A 19,615-nucleotide genomic window follows, 5' to 3' on the forward strand; every position below is an offset into this window, starting at 1 on the left:
ATCTCAACCATGGCCACAAATCTACAGTGTCCAGCTTCTGTCACAGCTGAGCAGTGCAGTATCCCTGGCTAACTCTGGTCATGAACTGAGCTTGAGCAAAATCGAGTTGAGAAACTTGCTCAAGGAAAAGGTTGATTTTCATGAAAATCAACATTTCATTTTCCATTAGGCAAATCTCCCACGCCACAAAACATTTATTTGACTTGTGCTGCATCCTGGTAGCTTAGCCAGAGAGATTTCACTTTGACTAAATACAGGCACAGAATGTTCCAAAAGGTATTAGTAAAAATCTTATTATTAAACGTATCAATCTTTAAAATGTAAATTCTTTTATTCTCTTTCTGATTCAGGACAAAGATCAAAACAAGACTAGAAATTAGGGCTTTTGTTCAGCACCACAGTGAAACAAACAGGAAAGTGACAGAAAAACAGACATTACTATCATGTTAACCTAGCCACATAGTTAAAAATAAGTCAAGATCAGTATTTTCATATGACAAAAATTATGGATTAACTTCAGAAGGCAATATATTAATGAAACTTAAAAGAATTTACATAAAAATAAGACTATGAATTCCTAAGCTTAGCATGGGACAACCTTTGCCAATTAGAAGCCAGCAATTCTTAAATATGCAAGATAACAGGCCATGCAACATTTCTGTTTTAATTAGAACTTTCAGAAGATCCACTGAGTTCTATCATTGCTCCACCATCATCACTCAGTATCCCCATACACTGTATCTCATACCATAATTTTTTTCTGTATTTTTTATTTGGCAGTCTTACAAAATTTTACAAGAACTATCCTGTAGTATTATAACTTTCAAAATAGCATATATCTATTGTTTTGATGATAATGTACATAATATGCAAAAATGTATACTATAATGTAACAAAAAAACCCTCACAGTGATTCTAAAATAGGAGCCATAAAATGCACAGGGAACATTTCTACCTTAGCTTATTCCCAGGAAGCCTTAGACTTGCTTAACTCTTACTTTCTTCCTTTTAGAAACTCCTCTATAATCTAGGAACTCTATGAATGGTAATACTTGTAATAATTAGTCATACCAATATACACATTATGTTATAAAGATGTTATCCACAGGAAAGCAAGAGAGGTAGTAGTTGATTGTCTTTCTGTTGCTAATTATGGATTTACATTTGAACTTTTTTCTGGACCCATAATTTCAAGAAAATGAGAGTATGGGTATCTGCCAGGGAGAAAAAGATTCTGACCAACAAAAGAGACAGACCACCTATTATACTACTGAATTTTTACCACCATAATTTGAGGTGTCGAAAGCATCCTAAGCAACTACCATAATGGTCCAAAGGCTAACTTGTAAACATTGTGTCCACTTTTCCTTTAGGTAGTAAAAATATAGATGGTGGGAAATAAAAGCCACAACAAGTAAGTATGTAAAGTTTAAAGAATAGCATATGTTCTTTTTCTCTGCCAACAGAAGACCTCAGACTCTGATTTTCCCATATGCTGAAGTAATCTGAAAGAACACAAGTTTTACCTTGAGGCAGTAAGAGACGTTTAAATAGCTCTGTAACTAAAAGACAGCTTTCTAGATCTTGGAAAAACAACTCTATTTTTTCACTGGATTGAAAAACAATCAAAAGATACAAGGTAGAGAAGATAGTTAATTTCTCTTTTTACTATCTATAGGAATTTTTTTTAAGTTTATCAAACACGCTGCGGGAATGCGTGTTCATAGTGCAACAATACAGTCTGCAAAATGAGAATCAGCAACTTGGTCTTTGTGTGGCCCTCCAACAGAAAAGGAAAGGCAGAAAGCAACTGCTTTTCTGGAGAGATTTTTACTCGTACACACATTTAGTTTATTATATGGCCATATATTTTGCACTTCAAACAGTTAGATGCTGTGCCATGGTGGCCCTCCCCCTTGCAGAAAGACTTTGAAACTACTCGTTTTCACATTTGGTAGCTTCCTGTACTCCAGAGCTACAAAGATGGCTTGAACTTAATTTTGTGTATGATTTCATGTTAAAGGAGACTTTTGCGGTGAATACTCTTAAGCACATGAGAAATTCTCTGTGGGGTAGGACCAGAAGTATACTGATGGAAACCACGTGCATCACCATGCTACACTGGTTTTCCATTTATTATTCAGCTTTCAAATACATGTTGGCAAGTATGTATGTGCTTTATCCTCAGGTGTATTTCAATTTCAGCAGCTGATTGTTTTTTCTGAATGAAGGACATGGTTATTGGCATCATGGTAGTTCCATGAAACACCAACCAATTAAAGAGCTGTGTGAATGAAAAGGGGAACTGCCATGCTACACATTGACCAAAAAGAGCAAGCAATATGCATTTCCTCTCTGACTTCCACCAAAACCTTAGCAGTCACCACTGCATCAAATTGTTTCTTAAATACAGCTACACTAAATCCAAGTCTTACAGAAGTCCTTATAAAATCTAAGGTTTAAAAGCCTTTATTTATCCTGAGGTCAATCTACATAAAGCATCTGAAAAGCTGCCTTCTTTGAGATGTCATCAGAGAGCCATTAGGATTTTTTTAAGTACTAATCTACAGTGTGGTATCATTGAAATACCCAGCCTACATACAAAGGAACTTAATACCTAACAGATAAAACCATGCTAAAATGGATGTTAAGGCTTATCTATGTATAAAAAGCTAATATCAACACAGTTTATAAAAGTTTTTAAAATTATCTTCTAAATTGTTATACATAAAAAGTGATTTTTTTTTTTCAGATAATGTGAAATTGCCAGAGCTTCGAATAGAGGAAAAATTCACACAAAACAATTATTTCATGCAAAGCCAAGCCATGTAAAATCCATCAGGTCCGTATTTGTTACACTAATTGAAGTTTGCATTTGCAGATACAGAACTGAACATTTTGAGACTATTAGTCTTATCAAATTTAAAAAAATAAAACAATACCAGTAAATTAGTTTCACATACAACATACTTTTAGTCCCTAAAATTGAAGGCTTCAGACATTTAGCTATGAACATTGCATTTACTAATCAATATCCAAGAGGTCTCTAGAATGCCAACGACAAAAACCAAGAACAGCGTTATTCAGACAAAATCACAGTTAATACAAATTGGATGCAACTAACACGTCAAAGGAATTTTAACCAGAAAAAAGTAGTCTACATTTTCTAAAGCATATATATTTTTTCCCACTCAGAAAAAAAAAAAAAAAAAAAAGTCTGATTTGCAAGCCAACTATCATAGCCTTCAGGCTTTTCACTGTAATTCGTAACCAACTTGCCAAATCTAAATGGACTCATTGTCCACCTAGGCCAAAAAGCAATGAATGAAAAGCACTAAGTTCTCCTAAGTACATATTAAAATTCTGATATAACAGAGCAGTGACACCATCTTTGCACACTGAATTGTATACATATTTTTAGGTATCTTGATAGATAATATTTTAAATCAATGGAGATCTCACAATGGGAGATCTCACTCCCACTGTACCCATATAACTGCAAGCAGGATTTGGTGTTTGCTAATGATACATAATAAAAGAGGATATGGAAGAAGTCACTTAACCCATTTTTCTAATGGTAGGCCTCAACCTCTAACATTATTCACATGGAGTCATGCAGTTTTAACTAAAATGCTATGATTTGCAATTTTACAAATTGATGCAAGAAAATGGATTTACAAAGAAATAGCATCAAAAATTACTTTTTCCCCCCAAAACAACATTATTCCACACAAGCTTCTCATAAATGTGCCACAGCTGCTGACAAAGGCCTGAAGTATATTTTAATCACTATAGCAAGTAGTTGCATGCTGTCAAGAAACTGAGATGAAGACATGGGTGTACATTTGAAATGATCTGAAGCCCAAGCAAGAATAGGTATTTATACTACCTCCAAACCTTCAGGGAGTTTACAGAACCCAAAGGATAGGAGATGAGGAAGATACAGAGATGAGATGAGCCTGTTAGAGACAGACACAACAAAGACAGAGCAAAATAAAGAAATACAAAGATGAATGATACAGTTTTATACATACAGATTATACATTTTATCATGGGTACAAGGAAATGTGGAGAAAGGATAATTATCAAATGAAAATGTTTTTAAATATAAGTTATATTTTAGTAATATAGTAAGTAACCTGTGGAAAATACATTTTGATTAAAACGCATACATTTGAAAAGAATATAAAGAAGTATTAGTTTAAACTAGAACCATCATTGGGCTTGGCTTCCCTACAAGGAAAGCAGGAGCAATTCACCTGATCCAAAATCACCACTGGCAGAGAACTTGGGAATACATATGGCATTCACTGCGACCTATTCCCAGAACAAAGGAACCCGGTCACATACCTAGGAATGCCTCCCTCCCCTTTTCATGGGGCTCCAAGTACTGTCCATCTGTCTCCATATGGTAGTATTGACATCATCTGAACTTCACATGCTGTAAGATGGCACTGAGTTATGCCATAAGTGCTTGGACTGATGATTAGGAGAGATTAGGAAACTGAGGAAAGTAACAAAAGCCATCAGAGAACTGGTAATTTAGATTTAATTGGGATACCAAAACATGCTGTCCTCAATTAGATGCCCAAGCATAGTCTTAAACAACTCTGCAAGCGCTCATATTTCCATAAAACAATGAAGACGTCCAAACTGGCCAATCATACTAACTGAAGTAACTAGAAAAATGCTTGAAAGAGAACCTGTCGAAATAAACTGCTCCAGCAGCTCATTCCATTAACTATGAAGATCCCTAATTTAATATGCCATTGATTTCTTCAAGTTCTTTGGCATTTGAATAAACATCCCCTTAGAATTCCAAAATTTGTCAAAATCAAATAAAATGCATGGTATAATGCAATTTTTACATTAATAAAGTGTGTTCAGATGCCAAGGGAGAAGAAGCAGTTATAAATGGCATACAGAAACGGAACAGAAATCATGCACAAGATCACATTATTATGGGTAAAGAACACTTCAACGGCGTGCATGGACATACAATTTGGAAGTCGTTAATCCTGACATGCACCACTCCCCTAGTTCCTTCCTCTTCAAATTTAATCAGCAAAGGTCTGCTAGATTCCATTACATACACACACACACACGCACTCCGAAGCCTATAGTAAAAGTGAAATAGCTAGTCAAAAAAAATTATATCATGAAAACTCCTTTTCCTAACTTCATTATCATCAAATCCACTACGTTCCTGTGCTTCATACACTTAAATTCTGAATTAAAGAACGCTTTATAGAAGTGGAGAGGCTTACAAAATTATTTTAGCATTCCTGTAACAATAGAAAGGTGTTGTGCATTTGCAATTCTTTTGACTTCTAAGACCATGTCGTGGGAACTCAGACACAGTTCTCAGATATCAGAGTGAAAAACTTATTAATCTCAATAAAAGAAGTTAAATTGCTCTCCAAACCAAACTTTCTAAAGTTGATTTACTAATGGCAAAGATTCCTATTTTTTACCTGCCTTTTAGAGCATTTATGCTAAAATTATTGCTACCCTCATAGCTAATAATTTTGGGTATTTGGTGTCAAATTGGAATAAAAAAATAAATCATTTTTGCTGCTCTTATGCCAAATTTGACTGTCGCTTTTTATTGGAACATCAAAAGCAGGCTTTTAATTCTCACAGTTTTGATGCTTAATGAAAAGTGAAAGTTAAACACAGCATGGCAGCATTAAAAATGCATGGTAAATCCATAGCACCCTGACATCTTAGCCCTGCAGAGGATGTGAAGAAAAGCCATTGTAAACAAAAGATAATACTACTAAATACAAAGCAGATTAATTAGATGGCCTGACAGACTCTTAAACAAAGAAAAAATGGAGGGAGAACATATGTACAACTATCTTCCAACAAAGATATCTCAGGGGCCTGTCAGCAGCACAGCCATATATGGAATTCAAGTTTACATCTTCATTTTCAGACTTTATTCTTAAATATCTGGAATTGGAGACACCAGTAAACTAGAATAGTCAAGAACTTGGACAAAAAAAGGGGGTTTACATCCTCCACTGTATGTACCTCACAGCCTACATGGCAGGGACTTACTCCTCTGAACAACCTATTTCATGAACTACAGATCACTTTTTGTTTTGACCACTGATTTTTATCAGTTACACTGCCTTCACTAAACCCAAATTTAACCAGATTAAGAATTTTCTTATAGCCAGAAAAATTCTCTAACTTCCCCTGCATCATTCACCTTCCTAAAGGTGCATGTATCTCTGGACTGTAAGTTCATCAGTAGTATTTAAGATTGCCTGTTTTTCTCCCTACAGTTTTCTATGAATTAAGCTTCCCATCCAAAAAAAAAAAAAAAAAAAAAAAAAAAAAAAAAAAAAAAAAAAAAGTAAAAGTAAAATATTTTACTATTTTAATACATTTTTAGTACTAAAAAGAGAGAACACCACTGCTACTGTTGACAATACATGGAATATTTTTGTTTGTATATTCTATACCATGTTTGTGCACAAATGGGTAACTAGGAAGCTAAAACAACGCTTCAATTGTACTTTACCAGTTAGTCTTCAAGAAACAAGGATGTGTCTCACAACACACTCCTGATGATATCAGGTTTTAACTCTCTATTTTGCTTTCTTTTACACACCCCTTCACCTAATTCAAAACTTTATATTAACAACACATCTTTGTGTTATTAAGAGAAGCTTGTACACATGCTTCATGACAATCAAAAAAGAAATATATAGCTGCAGTGAGCGTAACACTGTAGCGGAACTCTAGCATTTGGATCATGGGGCAATGGCAGGAAAAAATTATCAGAAAACTCTCTCCTGCCCCTGACCAAGTTTCTAAGGACAGCAGAGTTCCATAGAGTTGAGCATCTCAGCATAGATTCCTGCATAATTTACATGCCATGTATGCTAGCCAGGGTAAAGAAGTAACTAGGGCTATGCTAGAAGAGGCAGCAGTCCCCACTCCTTTAATCCTGGAGTGCTGGGATAATGGTTGCCTCTTAAGCCCATGGGATGCTGATTGGCTGGTGTCTTGAAGTGAAAAAATGAAAAATATTTTTCTTTTGAAAACCAAAAATATAGATGGAATTTTCTTCTTATAAAGCTAATACTAATTTTAGTAGAATTCAGGTAATAAAATAAGATTCAAACCTTTTAATGTAACAGGGTAATAGATGGTAAGATAGAAACTTAAAATAAAACAACCCTTCTTTGCTTTATCATAGGGCCATCATCTATTTTGAAGAGGTCAGTACAGGAGACTGCCAAATGTGCATTAACACTTATGGAATGCAAGTAGAAGAGCAGTGCTTCAAACTGATTAGAAGATATCCGTGTCCAAAAAGACTGTTTTTGGAAAGCTTCACTGCAATTTAGCTAAGAAGCTGATTTACTTTTCCATAAATGTTCCCACAACTGTTTAGATTTTTACTGTTTACAGTACATTTAACTTAATTTAAATAATATAATGGAAGTGATTGGGTGATTTTTTAAACCAGGGGTTAGAGTGCTCTGAGGCACCTCTACAAAAGCAGATGAACTGGAACTCAGTAGTTTTTCTTCTTGCAAAATAAGCACAGACAGATGGAAACCTTTAAGAATGCGTGCCCTGACTTAAAGAATCACTTAACCACTGGGTATATGAAACTAGCATTTTCAACACGCTGTCCTGATTGGAATCTGTTTCTTTGAGAATTAGCGATATGAAGGTTCCCACAAGAAACCTAGAAAAAAGTGAGATGTTTCTGGAGGGAACTGATGCATCAGTTCTATTAACATACAGAGAATGTTACTGAAATTGATCTTATATTTTCACAGCTTGTCCTGAGGGGCCTTTTTAAGGAGACCTATGTGTTACATAAGACCTATTGTAAAAAGCTTAAGAAGTGCAAGCATCTGTCTTTCCTCCCATGGAAACTGAGGAATAGGAACATTATAGCATCAGCTTTCTTAAAAGTTACTCTAGAATATCTGTTTAAGGCCATCAGCAAAATTTGCACAAAACCAACAGAAAAGTTGCCTTAAAAAGGACAGACAATCATCCAACTTAGTTTTACTACTTCTGTGTATCTATACACATAATCACATCTTCACATACGTTATTTTTTCATTACTCTTAAAATGTTATTGTGGCACGATAAATATGTTTCTACTTTATATCATCTTCATATGAGATTATATGTTGCCTTTTAGATCTGACAGTCTCTCCCAAGCAGCTAGATTTAGAAGTACCTATTAAAACTTTACACAGCAATGGTTGAAATAAATGATCCTTCCTTGAAAACAAAGATAATCTTTGTGTCAATAGCCTCGTGTTTCCAGATCAAACCTCACTATGGCTTTCTCACTCCCCATTCCTGTCCTATGCCTCACAGCATGTAGGTGCCTCTTGCAGCACCTGTATCTGTGGCTGTTTTCTCACTCTCCACTTCTCCAGTTGACAGGTGAGCTCAATACAGCACTGAACAGCGACACGGCAGAACAGATTGAGATTTCTCTAAAGCTAAGGCATTTCTGGAATAAGAGTCACTCAGTCCAGTGGTGCTCAGACAAAAATGTTGTGGGTGTTGTAATAGTACTGTGTATGGAGGCCCAGTAATTCTGCAGTGCATAATTCTAGTGAATTAACTGTACATATACGCAAAATTTTGCTGTGAATTTCATTACACATGCGTGTGTTCATGTTAATAAGAAAGAGGAATAAGGAAAGATCTTTCACTATGATTACCAATAATAACAGTATCGCATATAATGGCTTCTATAAAAGCAAGCAAGAAAAAAAAGTTAAGCCAATATTTTACTGCAGAACAACTCTGCAGACTTGCTCTTGCATTTTCATAAATACCATTTTCCAAAAAGTGATTTTCTCAAAGAATAATGAACAGTTCTTGTGTTTTCTCTCCAACGGTGTTGCCTTGAGAATGTTTTTCTCATTTTAACCCTGTGAACTCAACTGCAAAATCTCCAACACTCTGCCTAAAACACCATGCATGTAGTTCAGGGGTACTGCACTAGGGACAATGTATTACGCCAATTGTACAGGACAGAATGCCACATTTACAGAGCTATCCTGCTTCCAAAACCAAACTAGTTCACCTGGACATATCTGCACAGCACTGAGTTGTTCCAGATTCCTGAATTTCAAACTTAAACAAGCATGTTACTGAATGCATGAGGAACCACTCTCTCACATAAAAGGTACTGTTTTTATACAAGAACTTTTCAGAGTATAATCACTTTGAGTTCAAGCTGTGGGTACAAAGCACACACAACACTGGGCAGACAAATGTTATCAAAAGCTCAAAATGCAAAATAAAGCAATGCATTACCATTTTTATCCATGGAATGTGGCTCAGACTGCTTCTTTCCAATATCAGCAAAGGATCTCACAATTGGGATCCTGTTGCTCAGTTTCTTCTGGTTCTGATGGTGATGCTGTTTCAGTAACGCCTCGTGCACTCTGTGACGAACATCCTCACTGAGCTGCCCAGAGCCTACCTGCTGATCCAGAATCATATCTGAAAAATAAATACATAAACATAATAAGAGAGGGGAAAGAGGAAAAACTTTGCTTAAAGATGTTGCAATAACAATAATTGCCCTATGGGATTACCAATGAAAGGTATCTGTTAGTTTAATGTGACAAGTATTAAAGCATGGTAAGTTTTATCTAGAAGTGTTTCACTCCCACAAATTAATGAATAGATAAATAAATGATGGTATTGATGTAACAAAGTCAATTCCTCAAAAGTTATGTCGTTCCCATACTAAGGTCACCTATATAACTCTGAAGCGTTATAAGCATTCCCATACATAATGTATTTAAACCCAAGGTTATGATGTATGTAAGGTGCCTCTCCACCACCCCAACAACCAATACCTTACGTGCTACAAAGGACCAGCTTATTGTGAGGAGAAAACTTTTTGGTTCCTTTTATACTTACCACAGAAGATTACAGTCTAGTTCTGTTTCTCACAATTACAGTTACAGAACTTTCAATACAATTAAAAAAATACATATGCAGTCGAGATTCCCACATTTGGGGAAATCGCAGGGCTCAGCACACCCAGAGTGCAGGGAATGAGCCTTGCTCGCTCTGGGAAAACCACCTGCCTGATCATGGTATCACCCCTGAGGTAAGATGATATGGGAAAATTTGAAGCATTACTGGGAAATAACTAATAGGATCTCTTTCTACTGCCCGATGCCTATGTTCATGCAAGAGAATCATTACATGGATGTGTCAGTCAAGCTGATCCTGCTGCTAAAATAATCAGTCATTTTTGCAGTCCACTGACAGAAAATATTAACATATTCGCATTCAAAACTCCTGATAAATATGCATTACACATTTTGAATAGGAAATAATTGTTGAGAATTTTGTAGGGCCATTTTATCATTGTTTTGGGAAATTCTATTAGCAATTAGTAATAACGCTTAACAGAAGGAAAGGAAAAAAAAGAAAAATCTGTATCAAAGCAAGTAAAACAGCATTTAAGTACACAATGTCCTTGCACATTCATTAGAATAAACTGTGCTGCACAAAAACAGTGATAAAATAAAGCTGAGTCAAAAACTTCTTGTACTGAAAATTCAGAGAACTCATGATTCTCTGGCGGAGTCAGATTCATATCTACCAGTAAAGTCAGTGGCAAAGCAAGCAGAACAGAAAAAATAAAACACAGATGCACCATCACTAGAGAAATAATGTCAGGTCTCTGATAATTGCCAAGAGCACAATTGAGAATATAAAGCATTAAATAATTACACTAGTTAAATGCAGAGTTTAATTGCTAAAACAACTACCCCCTGTATACAAATTAAAACAAACAAACAAACAAACAAAACAAAACGAAAAAAAAAACATTTTTCTGAAGTTCTCAGTATCCCCATAACAATCCAATGTGTCACACATTGCTACTTTAAGAACTGAACTCCAACTGCATGTTTCACTTAATGTGAAGGGGCTACCAACAGCTCTATGACAACACACACAAAAAGATGTGACTAGGTCCATAGCCAAATACAGCTGTCAACAGATGCAAACATGAGAGATGTATCCGCATCTCACCATGTAGAGCAGTGCAGAGCTTTCCAACATTGCCTCTGACCCTCTCCAGCAATTACATTCTGCCCAGTGTTAGCAACTGTGTTCACCAAGCAGCTCATGCCCAGAAGTAACACTGCCTGGTGCTGTGCCTAAACTAATACAGCTTATTTTTGGAGTGCTTCACCTGTCTCTAAAGGTAACTTTTATCTCCACAGTTAACTCAAATGCCACCAGGTCAGGTATCTCTGCACCCCCAGACAAGACAAACACATTTTTACCATTACTCTAGACTGCCACGGAAAAGAGAGAAAACTACGATAACAAGAGAGTGACAGGCAAAAGAGAAGGTAACATGAGTTCAAGAGAACGCCTTCAGTAGTGTTTTTTTGCAGAAGGAGGCAAGAATAAGGACAGATTTGCAACACAAGAAAAAAGCACCATCTCCAAGAAAGGTATCCATTTTCTTGCTCAACTTTACGACTTTTTGGAAAACAGCCTTGAAGATAAGAATATCTTCCCTTTTAGACAGGCATAGTACATGAACTGGCATATCACAGTTCCCAAAACAGGCCAGTAATTTCTGTAATGTGAGAGCTAGGCGATCTTCACAGGAAAATAAGTAATAATCATATAACTTAGGGCATAAATGCTAAAGCACAATTGAAAAGATCCTTTTTAATTCTGCTAACCAAAATACACATTGTAAAAAGATGCATAAACAAGTATTACCTTCTTTGAGTTGCTCTAAAACAGAAATCAAAAGGAAGAGCTGAAAAAAAGGACTTCTCTAGAACAGTCAAATTTACGGTTGTGGTCATCATCGTTCTTACAGATCAGTGGAACTCCACTTGTATTGTGTCATTCCTGGAATTACAGTATTTTCCATATTAAATATTGATATATATTAATTTCTGAGGATGATGTCACTATATAAGATTTGCCACTTGAGGAGAGAAAATACCAGGAAAAAGAAAATCACTCTCCTCTTCCTTGCTTGGATGCTCTGCCAGCCTCACTAACAGTCACACAAACCATGGAGGGAGGTAGTGTTGTATGCCAGTGTGGTGACTAACAACTTGTATTTCCTTCCAAACTGAGAAGAAAGTGGCTTACCTCAAGTTTTCTTTTTTTTTTTTTTTTTTTTTTCACAACTTCCCCTTTACTATAGCATGTCTGACACATGCAAAAAATGGGAGATGAATTCAGAATTGGGAACAGTGAAGGCTACTTTTCTTACCTTGATACTCCCAAGTTGTCATTCCTTTAAATACAAATCTATTTGCAATAGCAGCTATAGTTTTAGTGTAAATTATTGCCAGATTGCTGTATTTTAACCTGAACAGATTCGAATAGTAATAAGAAGACTGACTCCATTAGCACCTACCATTATAGGATTTCACTTCAGTTTCTTCACAAGTTTTTCAATATATCCTTTAAAAACCCTAGCCTCTGCAATGTCAACGATAACTCTCTTGAATACAAAGCTAAGCTTGAAAACACGGGCCACAAAGTTTAAGATCTGAGAGTAAATGTTAAAAAAGAATGTTTTTAACATTTCATCTTCAAAATAGACGCTAATTCCTTCATGCTGTGTCAGAAGGATCCAATGTGATCCCACCAGCTGAAGCTGCCCCTGCTTTCCAAAGTTGTGGTTCTGCACTTTTGTATCTAGAGCACATGACCATTTCTCAAATAACAAACAAAAACAAAAACAAAAACAAAAAAAAAAAAAGAGAGAGAGAGAGAGAGAGAAAAGAGAGAAAAGAGAACAGACCTATAGCTTTGCAGCAATGTATCTCAGCTATATACTTATGTAACAGCAAAGACTCTCCGGGGTTTCTGTGCTGAGCAACAAGGTATGGGCATTTTTTTCTATTAATTTAAAAGAACATTCACGAGAAAAAATCTTGGTGAGCCCTTCTATCCAGAGATACAGATCACCATTATGTTTTTCAAGGTTGTTTCACAACCACAAGCAACTTTCAACATGACAATGTGTGGAATATCCAGCAATATAGCTTTACCCAATCTAATTGCTCCTATCATACCATTTCTTCTGACATTAGGAACACTAAAACAGAATGTTTCTTCAGTAAGGAATCTGGACTTATAAGGAACTGTGATATATATTTCTTAGGCTTTTAAAGACAGATACTCTTCCTGCCCTAGTCACTTAAAAAGATTCAAAGGAACTTGAGGTTTCATGTAATTTCAAAAATGCTTTCTCCATTCAGACTCCATTACAATACATTATTTACATAAAACGTACCCATCTGAAAATTGATTTTGAAAGCAAATGTGAGTACTTAATGTGAGCACCTAAACAACATATTTTTCTAACTCAAATGTAACTCCTCATCATCTGTGAACAATTTACCCAGACTGCAAATGAATGCATCAGGGGTGCAGACACTTCAAATTAGTTCAAATACAGCGTGGCTCACGTCTGTAACCTCAGCACAGCAAACCATATCTACCCCACCCCTAGGGTCAGCTAGGATGTAAAAGTAGGTTGGCTTCTTTCACTCACTGTGGAGATGACTAGTACATACCACAGTTTCGTTATGGGTGCTGTACAGAGACACACAGCCAGATTGATGTGGAACCATCCCAGGTCCAAACAAATAAGAGAAGTTAAGAGAACGCTCAAGTGACACCTCTCTCCCTGCTGCTCAAGGTTCACAGCACGTCCACCACATTGTGCATATACTACAGGGAACTCTGAGGTGAAACACAGAATAAATTTATATAAGGAGTATTGCATTTGTAACAAAATACCTCTGAGGTCAAACAAGTAACATCTGACAGACAGATAAGCTAAACTGGGCCTGTTTTCTGCAGTGGTGAGTAAATAAACAAGATCTGGAGCTCTTACTTTTGAACTGTATACCAGAGAAAATACACGTTCAGAATTCATGGGCCTGATATATCCTGATATCCTCCTGATATAGGTTGGCATTCACAGTTTACAGCAGGAGAAACTGAACTCAACATTCTCCAGTGAGGTTACTGGTATTTACACCTCTCAATCTTCCAAATTTTATAACTGCAATTGCAGGACAAAATGAGAGATTAATGATAAAAGAATAGTACATATGGGCTTTTCTGTGCGTCATGACTGCAGTGACAGCTGACTACAAAACCTAATTTAAAATCCAAGGTTTTTTTTTCAGTTGTTCTTTCCCTTATAGACAAGGGAGAGGAAACACAAGCAACCATAAAGCAGTGCTTTATGCAGGACATGAAGCTGAAATGCTGTCTTTTATACTAACCTGCAACCTAATACATATGTAATATGTACATAATACCTAGTGAGTTAGGCTCTAGGAGCAATAGAAAACTAACAATTGGGATTCTTGGTTCTGGTGTTTACAAGGGTGATTAGATGTGAGCTATCTAAGCCAGTGCATTTAACCTGTTCAGCTAAGGAAGCAGCATGTTCCAGTGCACTGAGTGCCAGGTTCTATTTTCAACTCTACCTGAAATTACATGTACTTTGTTCAACTTCTCAACTCAACTATTTGAAAAGTTACACAGACAGTGAAAAATGTCTGCTTTTCAAACAAAGAGTCTGCAATTTTACTGAAGAACAAAGGCTAGCATGTTCACAAAACTGTAAACAGTAGATTAGGCTAATATTCCCAACTCGCATCTCAGAGAGCAAGCACTGCTGTAACCCAGAACTATCCTAACACAGGGGATGCTACCAAAAGAACAACGGAAGCCTCATAAAACAAGATATTTCGCATCTCTGTGTAGAGTGTGAGTCATGAGTGACATTGGTTCTGTCTATACACACAATGAAAAATGAAATTGACTTGTGAAACATTCCCACATTTGCGGTTCACATGGGAAAACACAAAAAAAAAAATGCCATGCAACTTAGATGTTGGTAAGAGCTTTACAGTTCACCCACAGACAAAGGAATAAAACCTGACAAAGGTTTCTCTGTAGAGGTAATCACAACATGGTAAGCTGTAAATAAAGCAAACACAAACACCTGTGTAAAGTGAGAAGGTGAAAGCTCAACAAAAGAGAGGTGGAGGGTCAAACTGAAAGAAACAGACTGCTCACAGGCAATCCTCTGCTTTGTTATTGTGTTTGCAATAAAAGCTAAGTTTACCATAAAAACACTGTCAGAAACATAATAAAGCATGAGTGTTACAGCTGAAACAAATGAAAACAGTGAAATAGAATCCAAACTGGAGCCAGTTTAAATATTAAATACATTGCTATGATGGAGTAATATAGCTTAAAGCAAACAAAGACAAAAGACGACTTTTTCAGATTGAAAGCTTAACGTGCTATTACCGAAATCAATGAAGATGCACACTTGGGATGTAATGCCCTGGGTTGTTGAGCACAGAGTCCAGTGACCTCAATCACAAGATTAAGCTGTTACACAGATTGAAAATTCAGTCATGAGGAGCAAACAAAAGACTGCTTGGGAAAAAAACAGTCAGATCTCTGTATTGTGAAGCATGAAAATATTTATTATTTTTTTTAAATGACCGTTTTTTCATTAATAAATAGGACTAGCTAATATTTCAAATATATGCAAGTCACCAAAGCACTACCATGCAACTCTGAGGCCACAGTTTGTATTTTACAAGGTTTCACATTTGTTCATAGTACACTCTGCACAATTAGAAGAAAACGCGAGATCTGTGATTCATATTTTAGAGAATGTATTGCTATTAAAGGCTGGACCAAACAGTTTTTGAACCAAACGATACAAAATGGCATCATATGTTAAGTGGAAGAACCTTTTGGGTTCATTCAGTGGTTACAATCAAAAAAAAACAGATGGTAATCTGAGAATCTACATGGTTTCAAAGGAACTAAATGAAAATATCAAAAGAGAACATTTTCATCTGCCAACTTGAACAACACAGAGAAGCTGCTCTCTAATGGTGCAGCCAGATTCTGGCAAATACCTCCTCAAGAGACAAGTTCCAAAATAAAATGTTTTGATTACATAGATTTTTCAGACTTCCTTTTAGCATATGTTCTATACAGAAGTGATCGATAAAATATTACTACATCAAATGTTCAAAGGAATTCCTTGTGTTTGCAGTGCTAGCTTACTGATACAGGAGCCACTGCAAAGACATATGAAAAAAGAGTTGGTTATTAAGAACAGTAATAAATAAAACCTAAAATACATTTAATAAAAATGCACTTTTAGGAGGTTCTGCAGGGGAATTGAGCTGTTTACAAAGAAAAAATAAAGACTGTCACATAAAATTTAAGAACAAGTTGAGAAATGTCAGAAGTGGTCATGCTGTTTCCCTGTTCGATGACAGTGTTGGAAATTCATCTCAGGAGTCTCTACTACAATAAGCTATTGTCTGTAAATTTAGCGTCATAGGTATGAATAAGCTCTCTATCAACACAGAAAATGGGGTGTCTGTCCAAAGAAATTTACAGTCTTGTAGATCAAGTCATTTTTTAATAAGAGTTGGAATGAAAAAGAATCTAATCAAGAATGGACAAGCTGGAAGACAGGATGATTTAAAAATTTTCACCACGTCGCTGGTGCCAAAATATCTTTACGCAGAACTATCAAAGTTTCCAGGGATGAAATACAAAATGTTCTGAAAGCCATACAAACAGTATAAAAGATGTTTTTCATCTGTAGATTTTACCACAAGCCCATTAAGGTCTTAAAACACAGACTTTAATAAAAGAAACTTTCAAGGGCTAAGTGCTGGCGGTTTAATGCTTTAGTAAGTGTTTATAGATTAAAAGCCTTGACTAAAACAAATAGGAATTCTTTGTCTCAATTTAGCAATGTAGATTAAGTATAACTCTTTCAAGGATACAAAGACTGATATCGATACAGTACAATTTGAAATTGGAATGTAGCCCAGATAACAAGATGGTACTGACAAATACAAATACACAACATGCATTTTTCCTTAATCAAAGCGTTAAGGCAAGTAAAAACAAAAGAAGGTACAGGTGACCAACTAACATACTTGTTCCCAAAAGATATCATGAAATATAGTAATGCAGAAAATCACCAACAGATTACGTTTGAAACAACAACAAAACTCTGGTAATGAACTGTTAATCAGAAGCACAAGAACTGAAGTTAATCTAGGGAGTGGAATGTTGATAACTGAAGCCAAGAAGCTAGTTTCTTTAAATTCTCATGGTCAGGATTGTCATATACAACTGAAATACACATCAACACCATGGTGAAAACGTTTGAATTGTACAGCACATAATACATAAGATTGTAACTACTGACAGTGAATAACAGCTGAGTAGAACAGACAGGAAAGGATTTCCTGAGAGATCCAGCTCAGGTCCAGCAGTTGTTCATAAGGAAAAAGACCATCACATTATTGGGAATTGTCACATTTCTAACATACCTAGCACACATTTCTTGGTGGCATGGCTGCCACCACCACCATTAAAGTAATTCCTCCTACCAGTGCTGCCTAATTTGTACCAAAGTCTTTCTAACATTTTGTAAACACTGGAGAGAAGGAACTGCATACACAGTATTATAGTAACAAATTACAAAGGAACAGGACTGAGGAAGAGGAAAGCAATACAAATAATAATAGACAAAAGCAAATGGAATAGCAACTTTATTTCTAGGGAAATCTCTTCAGAGGAACCTGAGACGGAACATGGGTAATTTAGAGAATGACTCACTCACAATAAGAACCTGCTGAAAAGTTGCTTAAAAAACAACAACAACTCATTGCTTTTTGAAGCTGCAGTGGGAAAAGAAAAAATCCTTTCTCAAAGACAAAGACACATGCAAACCCTATCATGTATTAAATTATTAGAAAGACACGCCTGTCCCTCAGATCAAATAAAATAACCAATGAAATACACTCACACGTGCCACAACATAAGGTACTTCTAAAGTGCAAATGGTACATGCTAATTCAGGAAAGTCATTCTAGACCTCTTCTCAGAAAACAAACAAATAAAATAACAACAACAAAGTTTTCCTAACCAACAAATCAAGATATCCCAGAAACAAGATTGATTCAAAATATCATTACAGTAACTCATGAAATTCTATACTGAGGGACAACTTAGATCTGTCGTGAGTTTCAAACCACAACTAGTAATGTGAACTCGGAGTTCTTGGACACGTTAAGTAAACAAATAAATAAAAACTAAATGAGTACAACTAACTAGGGATTAAGAGATTATAAACATGAATTTATTATGGTTTCACTATGCAGTACCTTCCAATTGGAGGACAGGGAGGGAGAAGGAAGTTTGCTGGAGTTATTTTTATTGCAATAATCCTTACCTTTTTATCTACTTAAATAACAACAATTCTGGAAGGGATCTGCCTTAGCTGACTGTGGAAGTTGCTGAGTGATTTCTGAATTAAAACCATACAGCTCAAACCTGAAAATCTTAGTGTACTATTTAAGGAAACAGTAATAAAAAACATCAAAAAGCACATCTGAGTGTTTCTTGATTTTTTTAATAAATAATAAAGCAGCATATACTGATAAACACCTTTGTTCTTGCAAATCTGCGGCTTTTTGACCTTCATGTTTAGCTTCTATCATCATCAAGAAAAAATACGAAGCTCTGATTCAGACTATGATTCATGGCAGAATCAGATCTCGGCACAGTGCAGAAACCCACACAAATTACTGCAGATTTGGATTAATAATATTTTGCGTCAGTTTGACAGAAACAATTTAGGAAAGGTAAATGCAAAAAGCAGCTACCAACAGCTAAATGATTTTTGAATCCACTGTTAAACATAACCCACTGAACAATAACTCTCTTACCTGATAGTTAACTAAAATAAATTTTATCTGACCCCTACACAGACTTTCATATCATCAGTAATGCAGTTGTCTTCATAATCTTGAGTATTAAAGTTTTCTTGCTCTGTCTTTCATAACTTTACCTTAAAAGGTTTCTATTTTTATTGGTATAATTATATTTTCAGTTAACGTGCTATTTTGTGCCTCTAATAAGGCAGCAATAAGGCCCCAGCAACCACTCACACAGTATCTCTGTGCATGTTCTTTTTTCCCTATTTTACATCTGTTACATAATGATCGATCTTTAAGCAATGTTTCTAGTACGCAGAATACCATAAATCTTTGTCTAAAATACCAATACAATGTATAATTTGTATAAAATATCAAATATACGATTTACAGATACAGCACCATTTTCAGAAATGTGCAACACAGTAATGTAGAAGGCAAGGCAAAACTTTTAAGCAGACATAAAGCAAGATATACAAATAAAACAATCCTCCTTATTGTTTTGGAGGATTTGGAGTCCAATAACCATCAGAAGTATGAGACCAGCCCTTACTAAAGGTATATAAACAGAAAATTAGAGACTCCGGATAATAAAATAGCACAGCTCTCTGCTTCCCTGCAGTAACTAGTTACAGTCTTGTGGAAAACACCAGGAATACAGAAAATGGCAACCAATCTCAATCTCATATTTTTGGGATATAAGGCTCATTCATTATGTTTGCTTACATTCTGCTTCTGCTATCCTCAACAGCTCTAGAAACACACCTGCCAAATTCGTTGGAAAATATGTACTCAACTTCACCTAAAG

At 35.8% G+C, this 19,615-nt stretch overlaps 1 protein-coding gene across 3 annotated transcripts in view; it reads right to left on the reverse strand.

Moving 5' to 3' along the window:
• SLC4A10 (solute carrier family 4 member 10) overlaps positions 1-19,615 on the reverse strand; it is a gene marked incomplete at its 5' end in the record, with an annotated part of 153,920 nt that overhangs the window by 46,799 nt on the left and 87,506 nt on the right. For all 3 annotated transcript variants that reach the window (XM_082762974.1, XM_082762975.1, XM_082762973.1), the window contains one exon: positions 9,317-9,505. In XM_082762974.1, the coding sequence (XP_082619100.1) occupies positions 9,317-9,505 (189 nt within the window). The remainder of the gene's footprint in view (positions 1-9,316; positions 9,506-19,615) is intronic.

This window comes from Aythya marila (genome assembly GCF_965140915.1).
Source record: "Aythya marila genome assembly, chromosome: 6".
In the NCBI taxonomy this organism is placed as follows: Eukaryota; Metazoa; Chordata; class Aves; order Anseriformes; family Anatidae; genus Aythya; species Aythya marila.